This window comes from Hirundo rustica, chromosome 2 (genome assembly GCF_015227805.2).
Source record: "Hirundo rustica isolate bHirRus1 chromosome 2, bHirRus1.pri.v3, whole genome shotgun sequence".
In the NCBI taxonomy this organism is placed as follows: Eukaryota; Metazoa; Chordata; class Aves; order Passeriformes; family Hirundinidae; genus Hirundo; species Hirundo rustica.
This window is the reverse complement of record NC_053451.1, coordinates 80,302,753-80,321,772: the sequence shown is the minus strand read 5'-3', so window position 1 is coordinate 80,321,772 and position 19,020 is coordinate 80,302,753. Positions and strand designations below refer to the sequence as shown.

Sequence of the window (19,020 nt, the reverse complement as noted above, 5' to 3'; positions counted from 1 at the left end):
GGTGCAGGAAATCCTCACTAGAAAGTATCATGAAACAGGTAAGGTGGCTTACATGCTCCGCCAGCTGTACTGACTCCAGAGCAAATTTACAGCAGAGACTGAATTTCTTAGGAGCAGTGTTTCCTTTGTTTCTGTAGAACAAATTTAAGCAGACTCACCTTACAGGGACTTTCAGTTACTCGAGAGGATAACAGCAAAGTCTGTTGCATGTTTCAGAAGTCAGGCAAAGCAGACAAGTCCTGCTGTGGCCAGATAAGTAAAAGCAACAGATGTTTGGCTTAAGCTGTGCATATTAATGAAGAAGCTCTCCATGCTGTTTTTAGGCCTCTAAATCTTAAACTGCTCTCTGCAGCTGTGTGGACTAAACATGGGGGGTGGGGGGGGAATGGGACGATGGTGTTTGTGTTTGTTTTTCTTTAATGAAAGTCCTTTTTCTGGCTTGTGTCACCAAAACCTTGTTTAAAGCAGTCTTGTAGCAGATCTGCTATTGGCTTCAGAAAGAACAAAGTTAATGTGTATCTTTTATTAGTTATTACAAGCCTCTCTTTATAGTGATTACTTCATTTTTAAAGGTAAAATTTTATATATGTCACTGCATAAACCCCAGTGTATTAATTTTTAATTACTTTTTTGGATTAAACACTGAAAGTGATCTTGATTCCTTTTTATTGTTTTCTTCCTTCACTGTTGTTGTTAACTGTTTAAAAGAGACTTTACTGTGTTTAAGTTTTGGGACTGGGAGAGCTATTCTGGAATCCTCATATGATCTGTGTGCTGTTTAAATACTCCTGTCACCCCAGCTGGTTTCTTTTGTTCATCTGGTCTCAAAAGAAGTGGCACCAGAAGTAGAGGGCAGATAGAGTGAAAAACAGGAAGAGTCATGAAAGATGTCACAGGAGCTTTGCTAAAAGTTCGCAGCTGTAATCATGCGTCTTATCTGGCTGAGAGATCAATTGTTTAAAATAGTGTTAAAACTATTCATCCACCCTTTTCCCATGTTGAAGAATGAAGAGTTAGCCCAGGGAATAAAAAACGAAACCCTGAACTAAGGCAGGTATTTTACTTGACACAGGACTATTCATGAGACTCCTTACTGCAGGATGATCAGTACAATTTATCATTGGAAAGGGAAGGAGGACAGCAAAGTCGAAAAAAGCAAAAGAAAACCCAAGCAATCTAAGAATTATGTAATGTCAAAAGAGTAAGCCAATATCTAGTGCAGAGGTACTCAGTCCTTGGAGTTACAGTTGTATCTCATTAAATATGTGAAAGAAATGAATGAAATATGTGAAGGAAGTGAATGGTCAATGCAGAAGTAATATTGCACCTGAGCTGCTACAGGCAGCATCGTAGGTGTTACGTATTTGAATAGTGTTATGTATTTGAATAGGATGTTTTGATAGTTCTCTGCATAACCACCCATCTAATGATGGGCTTCCTTGCATGGTGCATTAATTTATTCTTGCATATACAGGAATTATGTTTTAATGTTTTTTTCTTATGGGTTGGATACATAAGGTCAAATAAGTCCAAAGCCTGTGAAGAAGCTGACAAAAACATGTACAGTCATTTGAACAACATATTGGAAGCTTATTTTTGAGCAGACTCACCTGACCTATTTCAACAAGTAAATCCATAGGACCTCCTATGTATTTAGTAAATTTTAATAGGTAATATTTTAGCTCCTCAAACGAATTCTGAGACTGAAAGCTGAGTGCTTTTGACACAAGTGTGGAAGGACAGAAATCCAAATTCTGTGAAGCATATTATCATGTTTAACAAATTTTGTTCTTAATGTTCTTCAAAGTCTAATCAATGATCATCAAGGGTTCAGGGTGTTAAGGATTTTAAATTTCAGTGCTTCATAGTACATTGCCCTTTGGAAAATTAACAAGAACTTATAAGGAGAATTATATCCAGATTAATAGACGAGAACAAACGAAACTGACCTAATTTAACCTGTTTACATCTCATTGCACAAACAACATACTATTCTTCTTAAAAACATGGAATGCACATAAACTATCTGAAAAGGGAACACTTATCTATGTTTTAATATGTTCTGCTCATGAAAAATCTGATTTTTAAGTTGACAAATGTTTTTCTAGCTCATTCAGTTTTGTAATATTAAACACTCACCAACCTATAGAATAAGCCATAGATTGTATGTTTCACCTTGTTCAAGTCATTATTTCTCTTGCTCCATCTTTTTCCACCAAGAAAATTAAACCTAGAATTGAAAGTTACTGTTGCTTACTGACACCCATCCCCCCATACGTGCACACTGTGTGCCTTGGGAAGATATCAGTTTGCAATTACATGAATAATCCAATTTGTAGGATTGTATAACATTTTCTTATGATATTTGGGGGAGTAGAGGGGTCTTAGTACCTACATTTAATTTAGACACTTTAATTATGGTCCACCAAAACTACCAGCAACCTTCAATATATTTTTTTTTTATCAGAAGCAGCAAATCAGAATCACAACTTCATCTGGAAACAGTACTTTGGCAATCACTCTGCAGTCTGATCAGCCAGCACCACAAGGCTGATTAAATAAATCCATCACAATTTAAAAACAAGTAATTTTTCCAAACCTGAAATTTCTCTTCTTGGAATAATAAATTTTCCCAGTGGCCTAGATGTGCTTTTATGCCTTTATACTTTTCAATTGATAGTCCTAAGTTGGTACTTTTAGCCCTAGACCATTCTTTCTATTTTGAATAGTATAAGGAGTAAAGTGCAAATACTTTTGCTACTGTAGAACACAAGATCTTCCAAAGGAAAAAAAAAAAAAAAAAACCCAAAAAACAAAAAACAATGTTCAACTCTGTAGAGTCTGAAAGAACATCTAGATTCACTATACTTTATTAATGACTTCTAGAATGTAAGCTGACTTTACCTCATCATCTTCTAGTGTAATTAACTGGACAAGTGAGCTGTGTGTGCCCTACTCTTTGCAAGCAAGTGCAATAAAAACTTCACCACCTCTTATGAAACTTAAACATGTCTAGTAGTAATGTAATAGTCTGATATATTACACTTGTAGAAAATATATGCTTGAAATATTTTGGCAAATTTGAAAATATATGCCAAAGATCTTTGGCCTTTATTTGATTTATTTTGGTTCAGTTTTGATATCAAGAATGGTTTCAGGATATTTGGGAGGAGAAAATTTGTGTGGAGTGTGTGCACATGGCTACATACCTGTAGAAATATATTTTTGTTTATATTGAAATGGTTTATGAAAGGAAGATCTCCATAGAGTTTTTGTGACTGCATTGAACAGATGTTACTCTGTAGCTTGTAACATTATTCAAGTTATTGCAAAACATATAATAAGGGGTTTAAAAAAAAAAAAAAAAAAAGGAAAAAGAAAAGACCCCTGCAGCCCATAATGTATAAAAATGACATTTTAAGTTCTATAAATTTCATAGCCTATGGATCTAGGTTAGGACAGACTATGAAGCATTGAATAGCATTTTTCCTAATGGAATTTCTTATAAAAGCATTTTATTTATCTCTAGCACATACATGCACACAAATATCAATGGTATATATTTTAATATTGAACTTTGATGCCTGAAAATGTCACATTTAAATTTACATATTAAATTAGCTGAATGGAATATGGTTTGTTCTCAGTAATAGAGAAAGAAAAAAAAAGAAAAAAAATATTAAGGACTGTTTCATACCCTAACATAAAATAAAGCATGTATTTTATACACCTTTTATATACATTGAATTTTTTACTCTAAAATCATCCAAGAAAGCAATTTTATAGATTTTTTTAAATAAAACTCCTGAAATTCATAATAATAAATTACCAGTTAGAAATGAACAGATGGGAGAATAGAAAACACTGAAAATCTTTTCTCCCCCTCTTTGGCTTTTAATCGTTTGTTTTCATATCCAGAGTTTTGTTAATCAGAAATAGAACTCTGTTTCAATGTAGAAAATGTCATAACTAAGATACATCAATTTGTCTTAAATGCATATTCTCATACAGTTCCTAGTCTTTAAGGTAACTGATATGTTCATACTTGTACAATCCATCTGTTAGCAGAACCTTCGCTTTGACTAGAATTGCACACATTTTATCACAGGTTAGGACACCAGATGGCTCTCTTGAGTTTTCTTTGTAAAATCCCAAGCTGTAAACAACTGCTCTGCATTTCTGAGATGTGAGTACAAAGCTTTTTTTTTTTTCTTGAGTAAAAAACACATTTTCTCTTTGTCTATAGGCATACCGCCCATTTTCACCCTTTCTCTTGCTTTTCTTTGTCATCACCCTGAGCATCCAATTGAGAAATGTCAGTGTGTTTTGGCAAAGGTCCAGTATCTGGAGGAAAATATAGAAAGGAACAATAGTAGTGGATAGTATATAATGCATAGCATCATCGGATACTATAAAGAGGGACTTGGGACCCACACCTTTTTGTAGAGCGTTTCTCATGTAAATGTTAGGGTTATGTGTGCGTATTATACCTCTGCATTCCTGAGAAAATGAGAGATGGTGGGTGGTTGGCCTCTTTTCCACTCTACTCCCTCTCATTCATTCCTTTGTTCGGAGCCAGCAGCTAAGCGGAGCTGACTTTGGGCTGTGTCCTGTCATCTCCCCGCGGCGGGGACGCGGGTGCCTGTGCCACACGCGGCCCGTGGCTGTCCGCTGTCCGTGGTGCTGCAGGGACGGGGAACGCGGCCGGGACGGGACGGGACGGGAGCGGGCAGCGGGAGGCTCACCGGGGCGGCTCTCAGAGGAGCGCTTCCCTCTTCAGGGCTCTTAAGGAAGGCCACCCCTTGTCTTGCCCACTTTTGAGAAGGAAGGGAAAAGAAAGCAGTATGCAAAAATGCTACACTGAAATTTAATATTTTTTTTAATAACCACCTCTCTGTCTAATTGCATTAGTTAAGGCAATTGTAACCGTTGTAAGGAAATTGCTGCTCTGTAAAAATTGCTAGATAGAAAATCCAATGAGTCTTAGCTGAATCTCTTTAGAGACACTTTTAAATAGAATTAAAATGTATTATCCAGATCCGATTGTGCATGTTCTGTTCCTAGTTGGTCTAGTATTAATACAAAATCCCTGTATACTGGAGTTCCCACCATACACTTTTGCCCTCTGTATAAAAATAGCGCGTTGTAGATTAAAGGATTTAGGGGAAAAATGGTCAATATCAAAGAAGCTGAAGCCTCTGCTGAAACAAGGACCTATTCTTACATACTAGGTTCTGTATTGCAAAGCAGTGGATTTTTCTAGATGGATATTTACACTTCCAAGCCTGTTTAAAAAAAAAAAAAATCTAATAAGAAATTAAAGAAATTAGAGTACTGTGAAAACAGTATAAAAATAAGTATGACATGATAATTGCCTGTGCAAGCATTTTCCCTTCTTTATAGGCTAACTTCATATTTTTCTGTGTAGCTGCATGTTTCCTTCCTCTGTCTTCCTCTGGCTAGCTACAACTTCAGGAAGTTTAACCATTAGGCTTGCAGAAAGTAAATCCGAAAAACTTTGGGCCATTACTTGAAAAGGGAGATGAGCCAACAGGAAAAGATGAAAGGAAAGAAGTGGGATGTTTTATTTTACATGCAGTGCCTTGTGAACTTTTCAGGGCAGACACTTCTTAGGCGTTCTGTGTCTAGTGAGCTTGGCTGGTGCTTCCTTAAGTGCTCCAAGACAGTCTATAATTTTACAGGGTGCTGGTGATCAGTAAATCCACCTGCTGTGGCTCTTTGCGGGTGCCCCATGTAATCCCTTCGGTTGAAGGTCCCCTGAGCCCCGTAGGTGTGCTTCTTCCTTAGGGCTTCAAAACCTTCCCATGCGGCAGAACCCCGTTTCCCTCCGGACTTCACCTCCTGCTCGGTGCGTTCCCGGATTGCGGTCCCAGGCAGGGCGGGCGCGCTGGCCGGCGGAGGGGCTGCGAGGGGCAGGGTGCCCTTGGCGGAACGCGGTGTGGCCTCGCCCGCCTGCCCTGCCCCGGCTTCCTCGCCTGGGGACGGGGACAGGCGCCGGTGTCACCGCTGGGGGCGGCGGGAGCGGCCGGCAGGGAGGCGCTGCCGGGGAGCTGGAGAGAGGGTGCGTGCGAGGGATCCTCGGTGTGCCGGGGAGGGAGCAGGAGAACGGGGAGGGCCACACGCCCCTCCGGCAGCGCGCAGGGCCCTCCTTCTTCCCCCGGGAAGGGAGCCCCGCACGAAGCCACCCGGAAACCTAACGGGGGGCAGGGGCAGGTGGCAGCCGGAGGGATCCACCGGGAACCTCCCGGTTCCCACCAGAAAACCACATCAGCGTCACCCCGTCCCTCCGCCTCTCCCTCCCTGTGCTTTTTTCTTCTGCCTTTCCCCATTCCCCCTCCTCCACTGCTTGCACCCTCGCCGCCCCTCGCCTTGGGGAAGACAAAAAAAGCTCCAGCGGTGCGTGCCTCTGTGTGTGTGCGTGTGTGTGTGTGTGTGTGTGTGTGTGTGCGTGTGTAGGGGAGGCTGGAGCGGGGTGGGACCGAGGAGCCGTGATTACAGCTCTCCCCGGAGCAGAAGATTGCTCTCTCCAGATGCTGATTTCTGAAGCACTTGGCAATCATCAGGCGGGAGCCGGGAAGAGGCGGCGGTAGCCGCCCCGGCCGTGGCGATGGCAGCGACGGGCGAGCGGGCGGCGGCGGCTCGGGGCTGAGGGGCAGCCCCGGGAGGCGACGCTGCCTGGCGGACCCGACCCGACCCGATCGACCCGACCCGACCGGAGCCGAGCGGGCGCGGCTGTGCCCCGAGTCCCGCTCTCTCCGCTCCGCTCCGCGCCGCTCCGCCAGCCCGCCCGAGAAGGTGCCCCTGCGCCGGGACACGGCGGGGGGGACGGCGGGGCACCCATGCGGTGACCCTCGGCGGCGGCAGCTCCCGCCGGCCGCAGCGTGCGGGTGCGGGTGCGGTGCTAGCCCTCCGCAGCCGCGCCTCGGCCCGGAGGAGGCTCCCGCTCGCCCGCGCCCCCGGGGATGGGTTCCCGCCGGGGCTGAGCGCCTCGCCGCCTCCCTCCTCCCTGCCCGGCGTGGGCGAGCCGGCCAGCAGCCATGGCAGCGGCCATCGCCAGCGGCTTGATCCGCCAGAAGCGGCAGGCGAGGGAGCAGCACTGGGACCGGCCCTCGGCCAGCAGGAGGCGGAACAGCCCCAACAAGAACCGCGGGCTCTGCAATGGCAACCTGGTGGACATCTTCTCCAAGGTCCGCATCTTCGGGCTCAAGAAGCGACGGTTGCGGCGCCAAGGTGCGTCCCTGTGGCCGGGCCCGCCCGCGGGCTCCCGGGGGGCGGGCGGGAGGGGGCAACCTGTGGCGAGAAACTTCCCGGGCCGGGCGCCGCCCCGGCTTCTGCAGGCCGGCGGCTCCCGGCTCCCCGGCGGAGGGCCGAGGGCTGAGGGCGGCAGCCCGCGGACCTTCGGTCGGGACCCTGGGGCCAGCCTTGCCGCCCGGCTGTCGGCGCCGGGGCTCCGGAGCGGGTCGGGCAGGCGTGCTGCGCGGGCGGGAAGCGCCTCGGGGAGCCCTGCCCGCCGCCCTGCGCCTCCCGACTCGCTCGTGTTCCTCTCTGAAGGACAAAGCGCACCGCGCTTTGGGTGTCCGGGGGCCGTCGGTCGCCAGCCCCTTCCCCGAGCCACCAATACGGTATTGGCAAGTTCAGCCTGGCTGTGGGGAAGGGATCCCGCTCCCCACTGCTCGGCGACTTCCCAGTCAGCGCAGTGAGAAGTGAGGCACGGCCGGCAGGCGTGGGAGAGCTTCTCGGCATCCCTGTGGGTGCCCAGGTGCAGGTCCACCTGCCTGTTGCCCGTTCCCAGCCAGGGCCTTGCCATGCAGACCAGCAGGTTTTGCAGGCAGTTCTTCTTCAGGGTAGATGAGTAGGAGTCAACGAAGAAAACTGGTACCCTGGTGATTGCATTCTATCCAATGCTTTGTATTGGAACCCAAAAAATAAAAGGAGTAAAATGGTGTTGCAGTGACTCCTCTAATTTTTTTTTTTTATTATTTTTTTTTAATTTTGTGGTATTCGAGAGCATTCAGAAAATGTAATGACCTAATCTATGTCCTCAGGGAACAAGTAGTTTTATAGCAAAAGGATTATATTGTGAAGAGAGACAATGTTAAGTATCACTTGAAACATGGCTAATACCTCCCAGTCTATGATAAAGTACCCTCTGTTACATTATACAGAATGCCACCATGTGTTGTGGTGTGGTATGTATACTATAGCTCCTCTTTAGATTGGGTCAGAAGATCATTTTAAGCATGATCAGGAAACTGTCCTGATGGATGCTTCTTCCTTCTTTTCCATGGCTCACGTTTGAAAAAGCATAAATCAACAAAATGCGCACAATTTTATTTTTACATGGCTTTCCTGCAGTAAAATTATTTGTTGTAACTCCTAATGCAAGCCAAATCTTGCCATTTTTAGATAGGACAGGGATCCACCGAAGATGAGCAGGAAAATGTCAGTGGCAAAATTTATGGTGGCATTTGTTGGGGTTTTTTTTGTTTGTTTGGTTGGTTGGTTGGTTTTTTAAGCAGGTTTGAGTGTGCTTTAAAAGAGTAGACTATCTGGTTTATGACGGTGGATTTTCATAAGTGATACTCTTGAGGAAAACAAGTTTAGGGAGATTTGCTAACTGAGCAATTGTGCTTGACCACCTGTGCAGTCTTATTTGGGGGAAAACTCTGTATTTGACAATATTATCATTTGGGGAAGACTTGACTGCCTTGTAGCACTGAGATGCCAAACATTTTTTTTAGGTGAGAATGGGCTTTAAAGAGACTTTTGAATTTATCTTTTTTTTCATTCATTCATTATTCACAAGGTACTTTGTCACATTCTTGAATAAGAGAACTGAATTAGAACATAACTCTGCTGTTAACCTGTACCACTGACACAGAACATATCAGCAAGAATAATCAGAACAAGGTCTATTCACCAGAAAAATCTGCAGAATCAGACCCCTGAGTTTCTTTTCCTTCAAGATGAGACATGGTGATATTTATCCTTTGGTTTACATTAAGGTCTCAGAATAACTGCTCCTCTGTTAGAATTCCTGCTGAAAAAAATATGATAGCTTTTACTATCTATGTTCCTGATGCACAAAGTGATACATGGAATACCTGTGGATTCAAAGTTGCATTCTGTTTAAGAGAGAAACTGAAGAAGCAATCAAGCAGAAGTCATTACTTAAACATCTTATGCAGGACAGTTCTGAGTGAATAATCATTTGGGAAAAAAAAAAAAAACCACAAACAAACAAACCACATTTTATAAGGCTGATTGCTTTAAAACGCATTATAAGAGTTACGAAATGAACATTTATCAGAGTCTGGTTTTAGTTTTTCTAAACTGAGTTAAATGACCAGTGAATTCATCCCTGAAATCAGACTGTCAAATCCATTAAAATAAGTCCTTGCCAAGCAAAATAGGATGAATTTCAAAACATTTGTTGTCAGAAAGGTGCTATGGGATTTTGACAAATAAACCTTGTGTAAGTGATAGAGTGTCACAAGAGCATTGTGAAAAATGAGCTAATCAAGATGTGACAAACAATCTGTAGCATTCTCATACAATTCAATGGAAGAGTAGGATTATATGCATTTTTTTATGTAGAGCAGTAAAAAAGCAAAACTTCGTTTTTCATGGAATAAAGAACAGTTTTGCTTTGTACTTACACGTGAAAAACAACTGTCTTCCCATCTTTGAAACAGTCAGGCAGCAAAAACTAGTGAAGCTGCTTTTTAAATTAAATATTTAACCTTTTACATATATGTGTATGCAAATTAGGTAAATAGATGAACACTATAAATGCACACATACCACCATGTCAGCAAATTTTAAAAAAATTCTTAATTTTTAAATTCTTAAAAAAATGCCTGTTAGCACTGTTCTTGTTCAGTGGGATTTATTTTAGAAAAAAATGAAGTATTATGAATGCAAAAAATGCTTCAATCATATGAACCCTGAGGAATGTTTTCTCTGTCATTGTGACAAATTCTCTTCATGGTCCTTCCTTTAGATGCGTACAAAAATATCAACAGAAGTGTGCTTTGGGAGACTAACATTCAGGAACGGTAGCACTAAAGATACATCCAGGATCTCACTCAGAATACAGAGTAATATTTGTATTTACTTATATATTTGCTCTAATGATAGATACCATGGTAGTTTTAAACAGCCTTTCTAAGAATTTGATTAATGAAATAAACTGCCAAAGTGATTTCTGTGAGAGACTTGTCTGCTAATGACTAGTGGATGAAACAATTTTCATTTACTGGACATCTTTGATTCATACTGTTTAGTAAAATGATATTTCAAATTTATTTAATTTTTATTTTATTCTACCTGTTACCTGATGAACAAATGACTGTCATTAATTTCCAAATAACCATGAAGCCAAGATCTTGCCTATCTGATGCCAGACATCAATCAATTTTGAATTATCCTCTCTTGCATTTCAGGTTATGTTAATATAATTTATGTTAATATAATTGCAAATGGGAGAATTGAGAGATATTTTGCTTTCATGTGAAATAACCTTAACTAACCTGGGGCTACCCAATAAAAAGAAGAAAATAAATGTCACTTCACCTCATGCATCTACAAAGCACAGAGATTAAAACATGCTTTTGTCACTGGTGCAAATTCAAACTTCTTAGCCTGTATTTTCATCTACATATCTAGCTGCTTTGCTAATCTGAAAAATCTTCATTTGGTTAATTAAGTCCCTTGGGAGTATTCTACTGAAAATACTCAACATTTAAATGAATTAAAAACCAAGTGTGATGTTTACTGTTTCTGTGTGCTAATACCACATTAAGACTTCTAAATTTATACACAGAGTGTATGAATTTTGGGATAGCTTGGCCCCTGATTTTGTACATTAATATTTATGAGGAAGAGAGACCTAGGGAACATGTTCAGAAAATGCACTGATTAGATTTTACTGCATCTACAAAAGTTATTTAATTCTCCAAAGAAAGCATTTTTGGAAAATTCATCAGTAGATCAGTTAAAGTTTTTTGGCAGATGTGGGAGTGGCCCATAATTTCAGATATAAGATAATTCCCAATATACCCAGGGCCCTAAGTTGTTTCTAGTTCTCCTACTTGTGGAATGAAGTGGAACTGAAATGGAGATCTGTGCTTGTGAGTGTACATGATTAGTTTCCCGAAGCTTAAGAAATCACATCAACTCCCACCAGTAAGCTTCAGTGCTGGATGATCTTCCTTGCTCAACGTTTCAGCAGACCAAAACATGTGGCTGTTCTTTCCTATGAGATTGTCCTCAGAAATATTTCTTCCTGGCAGTTCACTGAAGTCCACTGCTCCTGCATTGTCTAGGTGCAAGGCATTTTCGTCAAATGAAATTGATTAACCCACAACCCTTTTGGAAGTATAAACACAGTCTTAACAGTCTCTATAAAAAATAATTAATTTTTTCCTTCATTGTTGTTAACCTGTTCACAGGACTGCATGATAATCAAAAACTGAAATTGTGTAAATATGATACATTTCATGTAAAATATTCTAAGCATGTTTAAGAAATATTTTTGAAAACATGACTTTCTAGACTCAATCTCAAGCTTGCTTTCCCATGCATTCAGTATTTCACATAAACCCTTGCTTGCTAATGGAAGCTTTAAAAAGAAATACAGTAATGGCTGGGATGAAATTTTTATTCTAAACTGGTACTGGTAGCTCTAAATGTGATGAATGAGTTGGCTTTGAGAGCAAAGGGGAAGAATAGCTTGAAAATGGTAACATAATTTTAGGGATCATTGATTTTTAGAAATATTTCAAACAGAGGTGATAGAATAGTGGGCATTTAATGTACAGATAGTGCTGTAGCAGTGTCATTTCAGAATATCTTTCATATACTAACATTGCTTTTGAATGTCTTCACTTAGTAATTGGTGATTTAGCTCTTCATTAGAAAATGAACTCCTCAAGCTTGAGTGATATTCTTGATGTCTAAAGTTCAAGCAGTTTCAGTCCACATATGGTCTTGTAAAGTATATCCCTTATTGTATCTATTAAATGTACTGTAGAACTAAATTATCTGATTATCATAGATATTAAGGGAGATTGCAGTACAGGTGGTTTCTGATTCATGGTGATGTACCAATAGAAACATTATAGGTGAGGTCAGGTTTCTATACTGTATTTGAAGACAGAATCCTGTCTTTAAGCAATATATAATCTATTAACAGATGTAATTTTTTGTTGTTTCAGGCTCTGATTTCAATCGAAAAAAATCCAGAACTTAAAATTTGTTTTGAATGATGAGTTTTCAAGTCAGCAGCTTACAAACAGAAGTAATTAATTTTAATATAGAGACAACACTCAAAAAAATTGTTGGAGAACATTTTTCTGTTGAAGTATTTTGATTTTACTCTAAGCATAGTTTTGGAGATATACAACTGTGGATCCCTATTTTTCGTAATGAGTTAATAGAAGTCTGTATTACTTGATCATGCTCCTTTCTGCCTTAGGTAAGTATTGGAGTTAGTGATAGACAAGAAGATGTACTCCTGGCAGGTAGTCTGTGCCATCAGCTTTTTCTGTAACCCTTTGAAACTCAATAAATTATTATTATTATTATTATTATTATTATTATTATTATTATTATTATTATTTCAGATATTATGCTCTGCCATACACTGAGAGGTGTGAAAATAGAAAGAATATTCCTATTCCGTGGTAGAAAAGGATGAGCAAATTAGTAGAGCTTTAAATTTCTTTTATTATGGTCAAAAATCAGCAACATGCTTTCATTACATTGCAGACAGTAACATTTCTGTACTTTAGTCATTTCAGTTGTATAGATAAGATACCCTACTGAGCTCCAGTGTAGATATTCCAATTTGTTTTCCTATGGGACTGAAAGTTAAGGAACATATGCCTTCCTGGTGCCAAGGAAGAACCTAGCTGCTTTTGATGCTAGGGCATAGGAATATATATTTGCATTAAGTTAGAAATGGGAAGACGTAGAGTCCAGGACTACCAAGATTTGATTCTTTGATATAAAGTAGAGCTGTTTTCAGCAGTAGCTAACATTACCTAAGTTTATATTTTGGTAAATAAATACATAACCCCCACCCCAAAAAAGGAGAATTTTTGTAATTCGAAGGAAATCTAGTAAAAGACTGGAAAGATTAAATGTTAAAAACTTCATATAAAATTTAGATAGATGGACTGTGCTGGAAAAAAAAATTACAGGAAACTTGTTCCTGCAAGGTTTTCAGAACTCCTGGGTTTTATGGTTGCCATTTAGTAATGTAGTGAGTAGAGGGCTAATAAGCATGATACTGGATGTTCAGTCAGATTCTCATAAATGAAGCTACAATAAGGTGACTGAAATAGGAATGTGACGAATAGCCTTCTTCTGGGATATAAAGTATAATTCCTAGGATGTAACTAAATTAAACAATTTAATTACATCTCTTATCCTGATTCTAATCCCTTATCCAGGTGTAGAACTTTTGAAAGGCATTGGAGTTACTGTGCTATAAAACTACTGTAAATTGAACCAAGACTGGACAGCTGATTGGCAGTAATCACCAAAAATAAATGATTGAACTCAGCATTTTTTAAAAAAATATTAAACATTTTGCTTCATGTGTGAAGAATTGAGCTTTATGAAACAGAAGCACACAGCCTGTTCTCTCTGGAGAAGTTAATTTTAAAAATATAAAAATAAAACTCCCATCATTTACTATGATTTCCATTGGAAAGCCTGCCTTTTCTACTTTATTTTGCAAATTCCAAGATGTATCCAAGTTACTAAATGTAGCTACTCTTCCTTTAGTACTGTGATGCCTGGCCCCAGAAAGCATGTAGTTTTGGTTGTTAGATTGTTTTCAGTGTTTTTTTGAGGAAAAACAGGAAGGAAGGAAGGAAGGAAGGAAGGAAGGAAGGAAGGAAGGAAGGAAGGAAGGAAGGAAGTTGAAGGAAGGAAGGAAGTTTTAGATTATTCTGCATTTTAATGGTTCTTTTTACAGGTGAATATGAGCAGAATTTCATGTCCTAATGAAAAGGGACTTTTTGAGCCTCAAGGCATTTTTATTACTGAATTTCAAAGTCACTCAGCACACAGCAAATATGTCCAGCTTAAGAAAAGGTCAGCAGGTTTCTTTGCATCAAAGATTCTTGTGGAATTATGAGCCTAAGGGTGGGAGCTGGAACCAGGGTCTTCCTTAATGCAATAATGTGTTGTAGGTGTTTGTTGTTTGGTTTTGATAAGCATTTGCACTCTCTCAGTGGTAGAGAGAGAGTTCCTTACTTGCCATTTAAAACTAGAGCAATTGCTAGGTGTGTTTTTTAGTAAATTTACTTTGCTTTTATTTTAGTATTTTCTGTAGTGTGAAAGAGGTTTTTCTGTGAAAGGTAACTATTTCCTTCTGTCTTCTGTGATCATAAATACTAAATTTATGGCTAATATATACCTACTTATGTAAAAGCATTACATATATGTAATTCTTAGATAATGATAATGCTGTTTTTTTAATGTTCTACAATGAAACAAGTGAAGGCTCATATGATTTCTTTCCAATTTTGCAGCAGATTTTTTTCATACAACATCAGAGTTAACTTTTGTGATTAAAATGGTGTATGTGAAGCTTATTGGTAATTCATAAAGAACAGTCTGTTTGCTAGAATATAAAGTAAAAAGGTGTTTACGTTTTTTTTTGTTTTAATCTTGGATTATTTCTTCTTTGCTTTGTTTTGAGGAATAACCAATCAAATTGGTATGTTCAGAAATGTGGTGAAGTAAGAACTTTTCCCAGGCACTCCTGCTTGTAACTCTGTAGTTCATAGATTATATACTGTTCCAAAGTCTTTCAACATTTACAGAGTGTTTAGCTGTTCACACACTTACTGCTTTATGCATTGTGAATATTCCACCTCGGGCAGATGCTCTTCTCATTTTTATCTATGTAGTTTATATATAACTGAGACTTGGATTCCTCTACCTTAATTAGTGGTTTCTATCTCTTCATTTGAAATTCTGATGAGTTGAAAGATTTGCCGCTGTAATCTGTATACCAGCAACTATTAAATAAATGAACTTCCAAACTTCATTGCTCTATTTTCTTCTTTCACTTTTCTTGCTGTGTAATCAGAACAGTTCCTTCTATGTAATCAAAGCAAATGCACATGAAATGTGTAATATTTTGTTCCAAACAGCATTTTAAACTGTATTATTAAAGCCAACAAAAATAAGATTCCAGCAACTATTTTGTGGCATTAGAAAGAAACTTGCATGGAGTCTCCTCTTGTGTCCAGAGCAAGTTTTGTCTTATCAGAGGTCTGGTCAGGGTTGTACATGGAAGTACACTTGTGCCATCAGTCCTGAGGACTAGCCATGCTTGCTATCAGGCAAGTAGAGGCATGATTACGAGATGAAGACCTAAATATGGTTGTGCAAGGACACACAATAAATTAATAATTAATTCATCCCACTAGTAATTCCTTTTCATCATCTTATACATTATCTGGGATCATGACTGTGCTAAGAAGTAGGAATAATTATAAAATAGCACAGGATACTTCCGAATTTTTTAATAGAAAACTATTCCTGGGACTGAAAATTTGAGCAATTGGCCTCTGCTGATATAGGTAATCTGAAGAAAAGCCAATGGGTTTTTTTTCTTCTATCAAGTGTTATTGAACTTAGCTTGCGTATGTTTTAAGGATTTGAAAATTTACATGTTCCTCCTAAGGTACTCATTAGAAAATTATTGATAGTGAACAATATACATCATCATCATCATCATTATCATCACCATCATCAGTTTTTACTACCAAGCAAGTATTTTTGTCATCTGGACAGTTTTATTCTTTCTTTGGATCTTGCTTTGTATTTACTTTCTTTTACTCTTACTTTGGATAATCAAGTTCTGTGTTTATCACAAACTCCAAACAGAGACTGGTGGACATATTACTTACATGTCTTTCACAAAAAATAAAAAATCAATACCGTAGTCTTAACTTCCTTATTAACGTCATTTGGGCTTGCTTAAAATAACATTCTGAATTTTGAGACAGGTGTGGGGGTGTTTTTTTGTGTGTGTGTGTGTGTGTGTGTGTGCAGATTAGTGTGTGGCTGAACTCTTCAAGGCATTAGATTGATAAATCCAACTTCATTATTGCTTCCAGCTGTATATAGTTTTTCTGACAAAGTAGAAATATCTGTCATTCTAGTTTATGTATCCACAGACTTCTGCTAAACAAATGAGAAACCTTCTTCCATAGAGCATCAGTAATGACTTTTTGAGGCAATATTTAGGGAAAAAGAGAAAAGTTTTTTTAATTTCAATTCTCAAGTCAGATGTCCCCAAATTTGCAATTTATGTATAACTAAGAACTGTAGCATTTTAACACTTTGGTAGATGTAAATGAATTCATTAAATTCTGTTGTCTAAGTTGCTTATATGTGCTAAATAACTGTTGTGATGTTACTACCCTAAAAACAGATCTTTTGAGGTAATGCACATGATTTGGCGAATCTTTGCAAAATTAATACGTACTGCTCTGTATAACAAATATTCTGTTGCAAGTTCTATGTCAAATGAGCAAAAAAAAAAGCACATAAATAAATCAAAATGAGTGGATGGCTCAGATTTATATACATTTATATACATTATGACACTTTGAAAACCCTCAATGCTATTAATAAGCAGCTATCTTTCTTTGGAAACAGAGAATATCACTGTAGAGGTAAGATAATTGAATCCAAACCACAGAAAGGAAGAAAAACTAAACCATTCCCATTAGCCATACTCTCTAGTTCTGTATTTTAGAGGGGTTTGTCAGCATTCTCAGAGTATTTTTTTGTTTTGAAAGTGTTTTTCTGTTAACAAGAGAGAAACAGACTCATCCAGTGTTCATAAAGTTAAAAGTTACAGAAATCAATGCAGGTTAAGACTGAATAATCTTGTTTTAATTAAACTAAGGTTTAATAGTCATTTGTATCTCATTGTTGTGATGGCTAAGTGGTTGGTTCAAGCCAACAGCCATCTCAGGGCCACTTACCATATTCAGTATAATTCAATCAATCAACCAACTAATTATCATCCTGTTTACCAGTGGTTTATGTTGCAAACATAATGGTTGAAATTAACTGGTGCTGTAAGCAAACAGTTCTGTTTGAATTACTGGTGCATGTTTTTAGGTCAATGGATGAGCATTGTGAGCAAGTTGTGTTCAGAATTTGTCAGGGATAAGCAGTCAACAATTCAGGATCTGAGTAACAAAAACTCTCCACTTTTCAGAGCTTAAATAAAAATAGCTAAAAATGGTTTAAGCAACCTCAGTGGCAGAAGTGTGAAGACCACAATGAATCTCATCTGAAAAATTGTTTATGCTTAGAGGCCCTTAACTATAATTTTGTCAGCTCGTTACCAACTTCACACAGTATTGTTATTTTAGTTTTCACAGTTTGCATTTGTTTCAAATACGGGGAAGGATGCAAGGAAGATCAGCCTGTTTTCTACTCTTTGCTGAGTGTTTAGGTAAAAGTTGTACGTGGCTTGAAGACAAGTAGTTTTGGGGAAAGAACTGGTGGCAAATTGCTGATGGTGCTTTAACAAAAACATTCACTGAAAATTTTAGCTAAATTTTCAGAAGTTTCAATCATGTTAAGGTGTGGAAAGTGAGAGTTAAATGCACCTGAGCAACTGAGCTAGAGATCTTAGTCCTGCTAGATTAAACAGACTTGTAGAGACAAGGTAATTTTTAGGATTTTTTATTATAATGTCCTGGTATTAGCATCCATCCAGGACATAATAGGAGTTGTGTGAAGAACTCTCTTTGAATTGAATGAACTTTGAATATAAGTAGTATGATAACTTCAGAACTTTAGTGGCTAGTTATGGTGGGCATACCAGCTGCATTTGGAGCCTGAAGCAGCAAAAACATTTTGCTTCCTTTTAGGTATTTTAGTTGCCATCAGCTGTATCAAGGTTGACCCAAACTACAACAAACATGATCTGATGTAGAAACAGTCCTTAACTACTTGCTACTTATTTTTAGTCTACTTACTTTATTTAGTTTTTGATTGTGCAATATTTACATGCATAATGGTGTTTGTTCTAACTGGTTTCCAGACAGTTGTGTGTGATTACATAGAGACAATTTAGGTGTTTGCTGTTAATTTTCCAGGGCTGTTCAGATGTGACACCAGCGGACTAATGGCACAACTCACATCCTGAGTCCAATAGATTGTGGCATACTGAGTTCTTTTTTAGGGATATGTCATAGCTGTGTAGGAAGTGAAAAAATGTTTCTTCACTTCTGCCATAATATCAGCAATGTCTTGCACAGTGGCTTTAGTATGTTGACAGCTCTGTGAGTCCTGAGTGCCTCCAGTTGGTTATTGGGTTGAATTTTTATCTCTGAGAAGGCTTTTTTCTTTATTTTAAGTAAAATGAAAATTACACATTTTTGGACTCTACTGGCTACTGCCATGGAAACAGAACAGTATCTCTGGTGAAAACTATCGAAATACCAGTATTATTATTTTTGTATCCTTTGTTGACCTTTGAGAGAATATTTTCATGATGAATTGGACCTTGGTCTTTTTGTACACTGGATGCAGTTGGGCTTTCCACATTTTGATTGTATCAGTAGTTACACTTATTCTTCTCTCTTTGTAGGGAGGCATTGGATCAGTGTTTTTTTTACTACTGTGAGGCAGGTGATCAGTGAGCTGATTCTAGACGGTACTAGTTTTTCTGTTTATATACACTTGTTTCTAAGCTTCTGTTTGGAGGACAATGAAAAAAATGGATAGATTTTCTTAATTGGGATCATTCAGACTGTATTTAGAGCAAGACAGAAATTTTCTTATTTGCATTCCTTCAGAGGAAGAAGAAAAATGATTTTTTTATATCTCAGAAAGCCCTTTGCCACCACTTTTGCCTGTAAACTTCAGCAGAGGTACTTTTGAAAGAGAACAGGATTGTTTTCCTACCATCCCAACCTGCAGTTGTGCAGTCCTGCCATTTGGAAT

General features: G+C 39.0%; 1 protein-coding gene across 7 annotated transcripts in view; it reads left to right on the top strand.

Moving 5' to 3' along the window:
• Nucleotides 1–19,020, top strand: part of FGF14 (fibroblast growth factor 14) — a 395,796-nt gene that overhangs the window by 266,777 nt on the left and 109,999 nt on the right. For 2 of the 7 annotated variants that reach the window (XM_040054760.2, XM_040054758.2), the window contains exon 1: nt 7,056–7,251. The exons of the other annotated variants lie outside the window; for them this stretch is intronic. In XM_040054760.2, coding sequence (XP_039910694.1) covers nt 7,059–7,251 — 193 coding nt within the window. In that variant the 5' untranslated portion in view covers nt 7,056–7,058. Of the gene's footprint in view, nt 1–7,055; nt 7,252–19,020 lie in introns of those variants that run through there. 7 annotated transcript variants of the gene reach the window in all.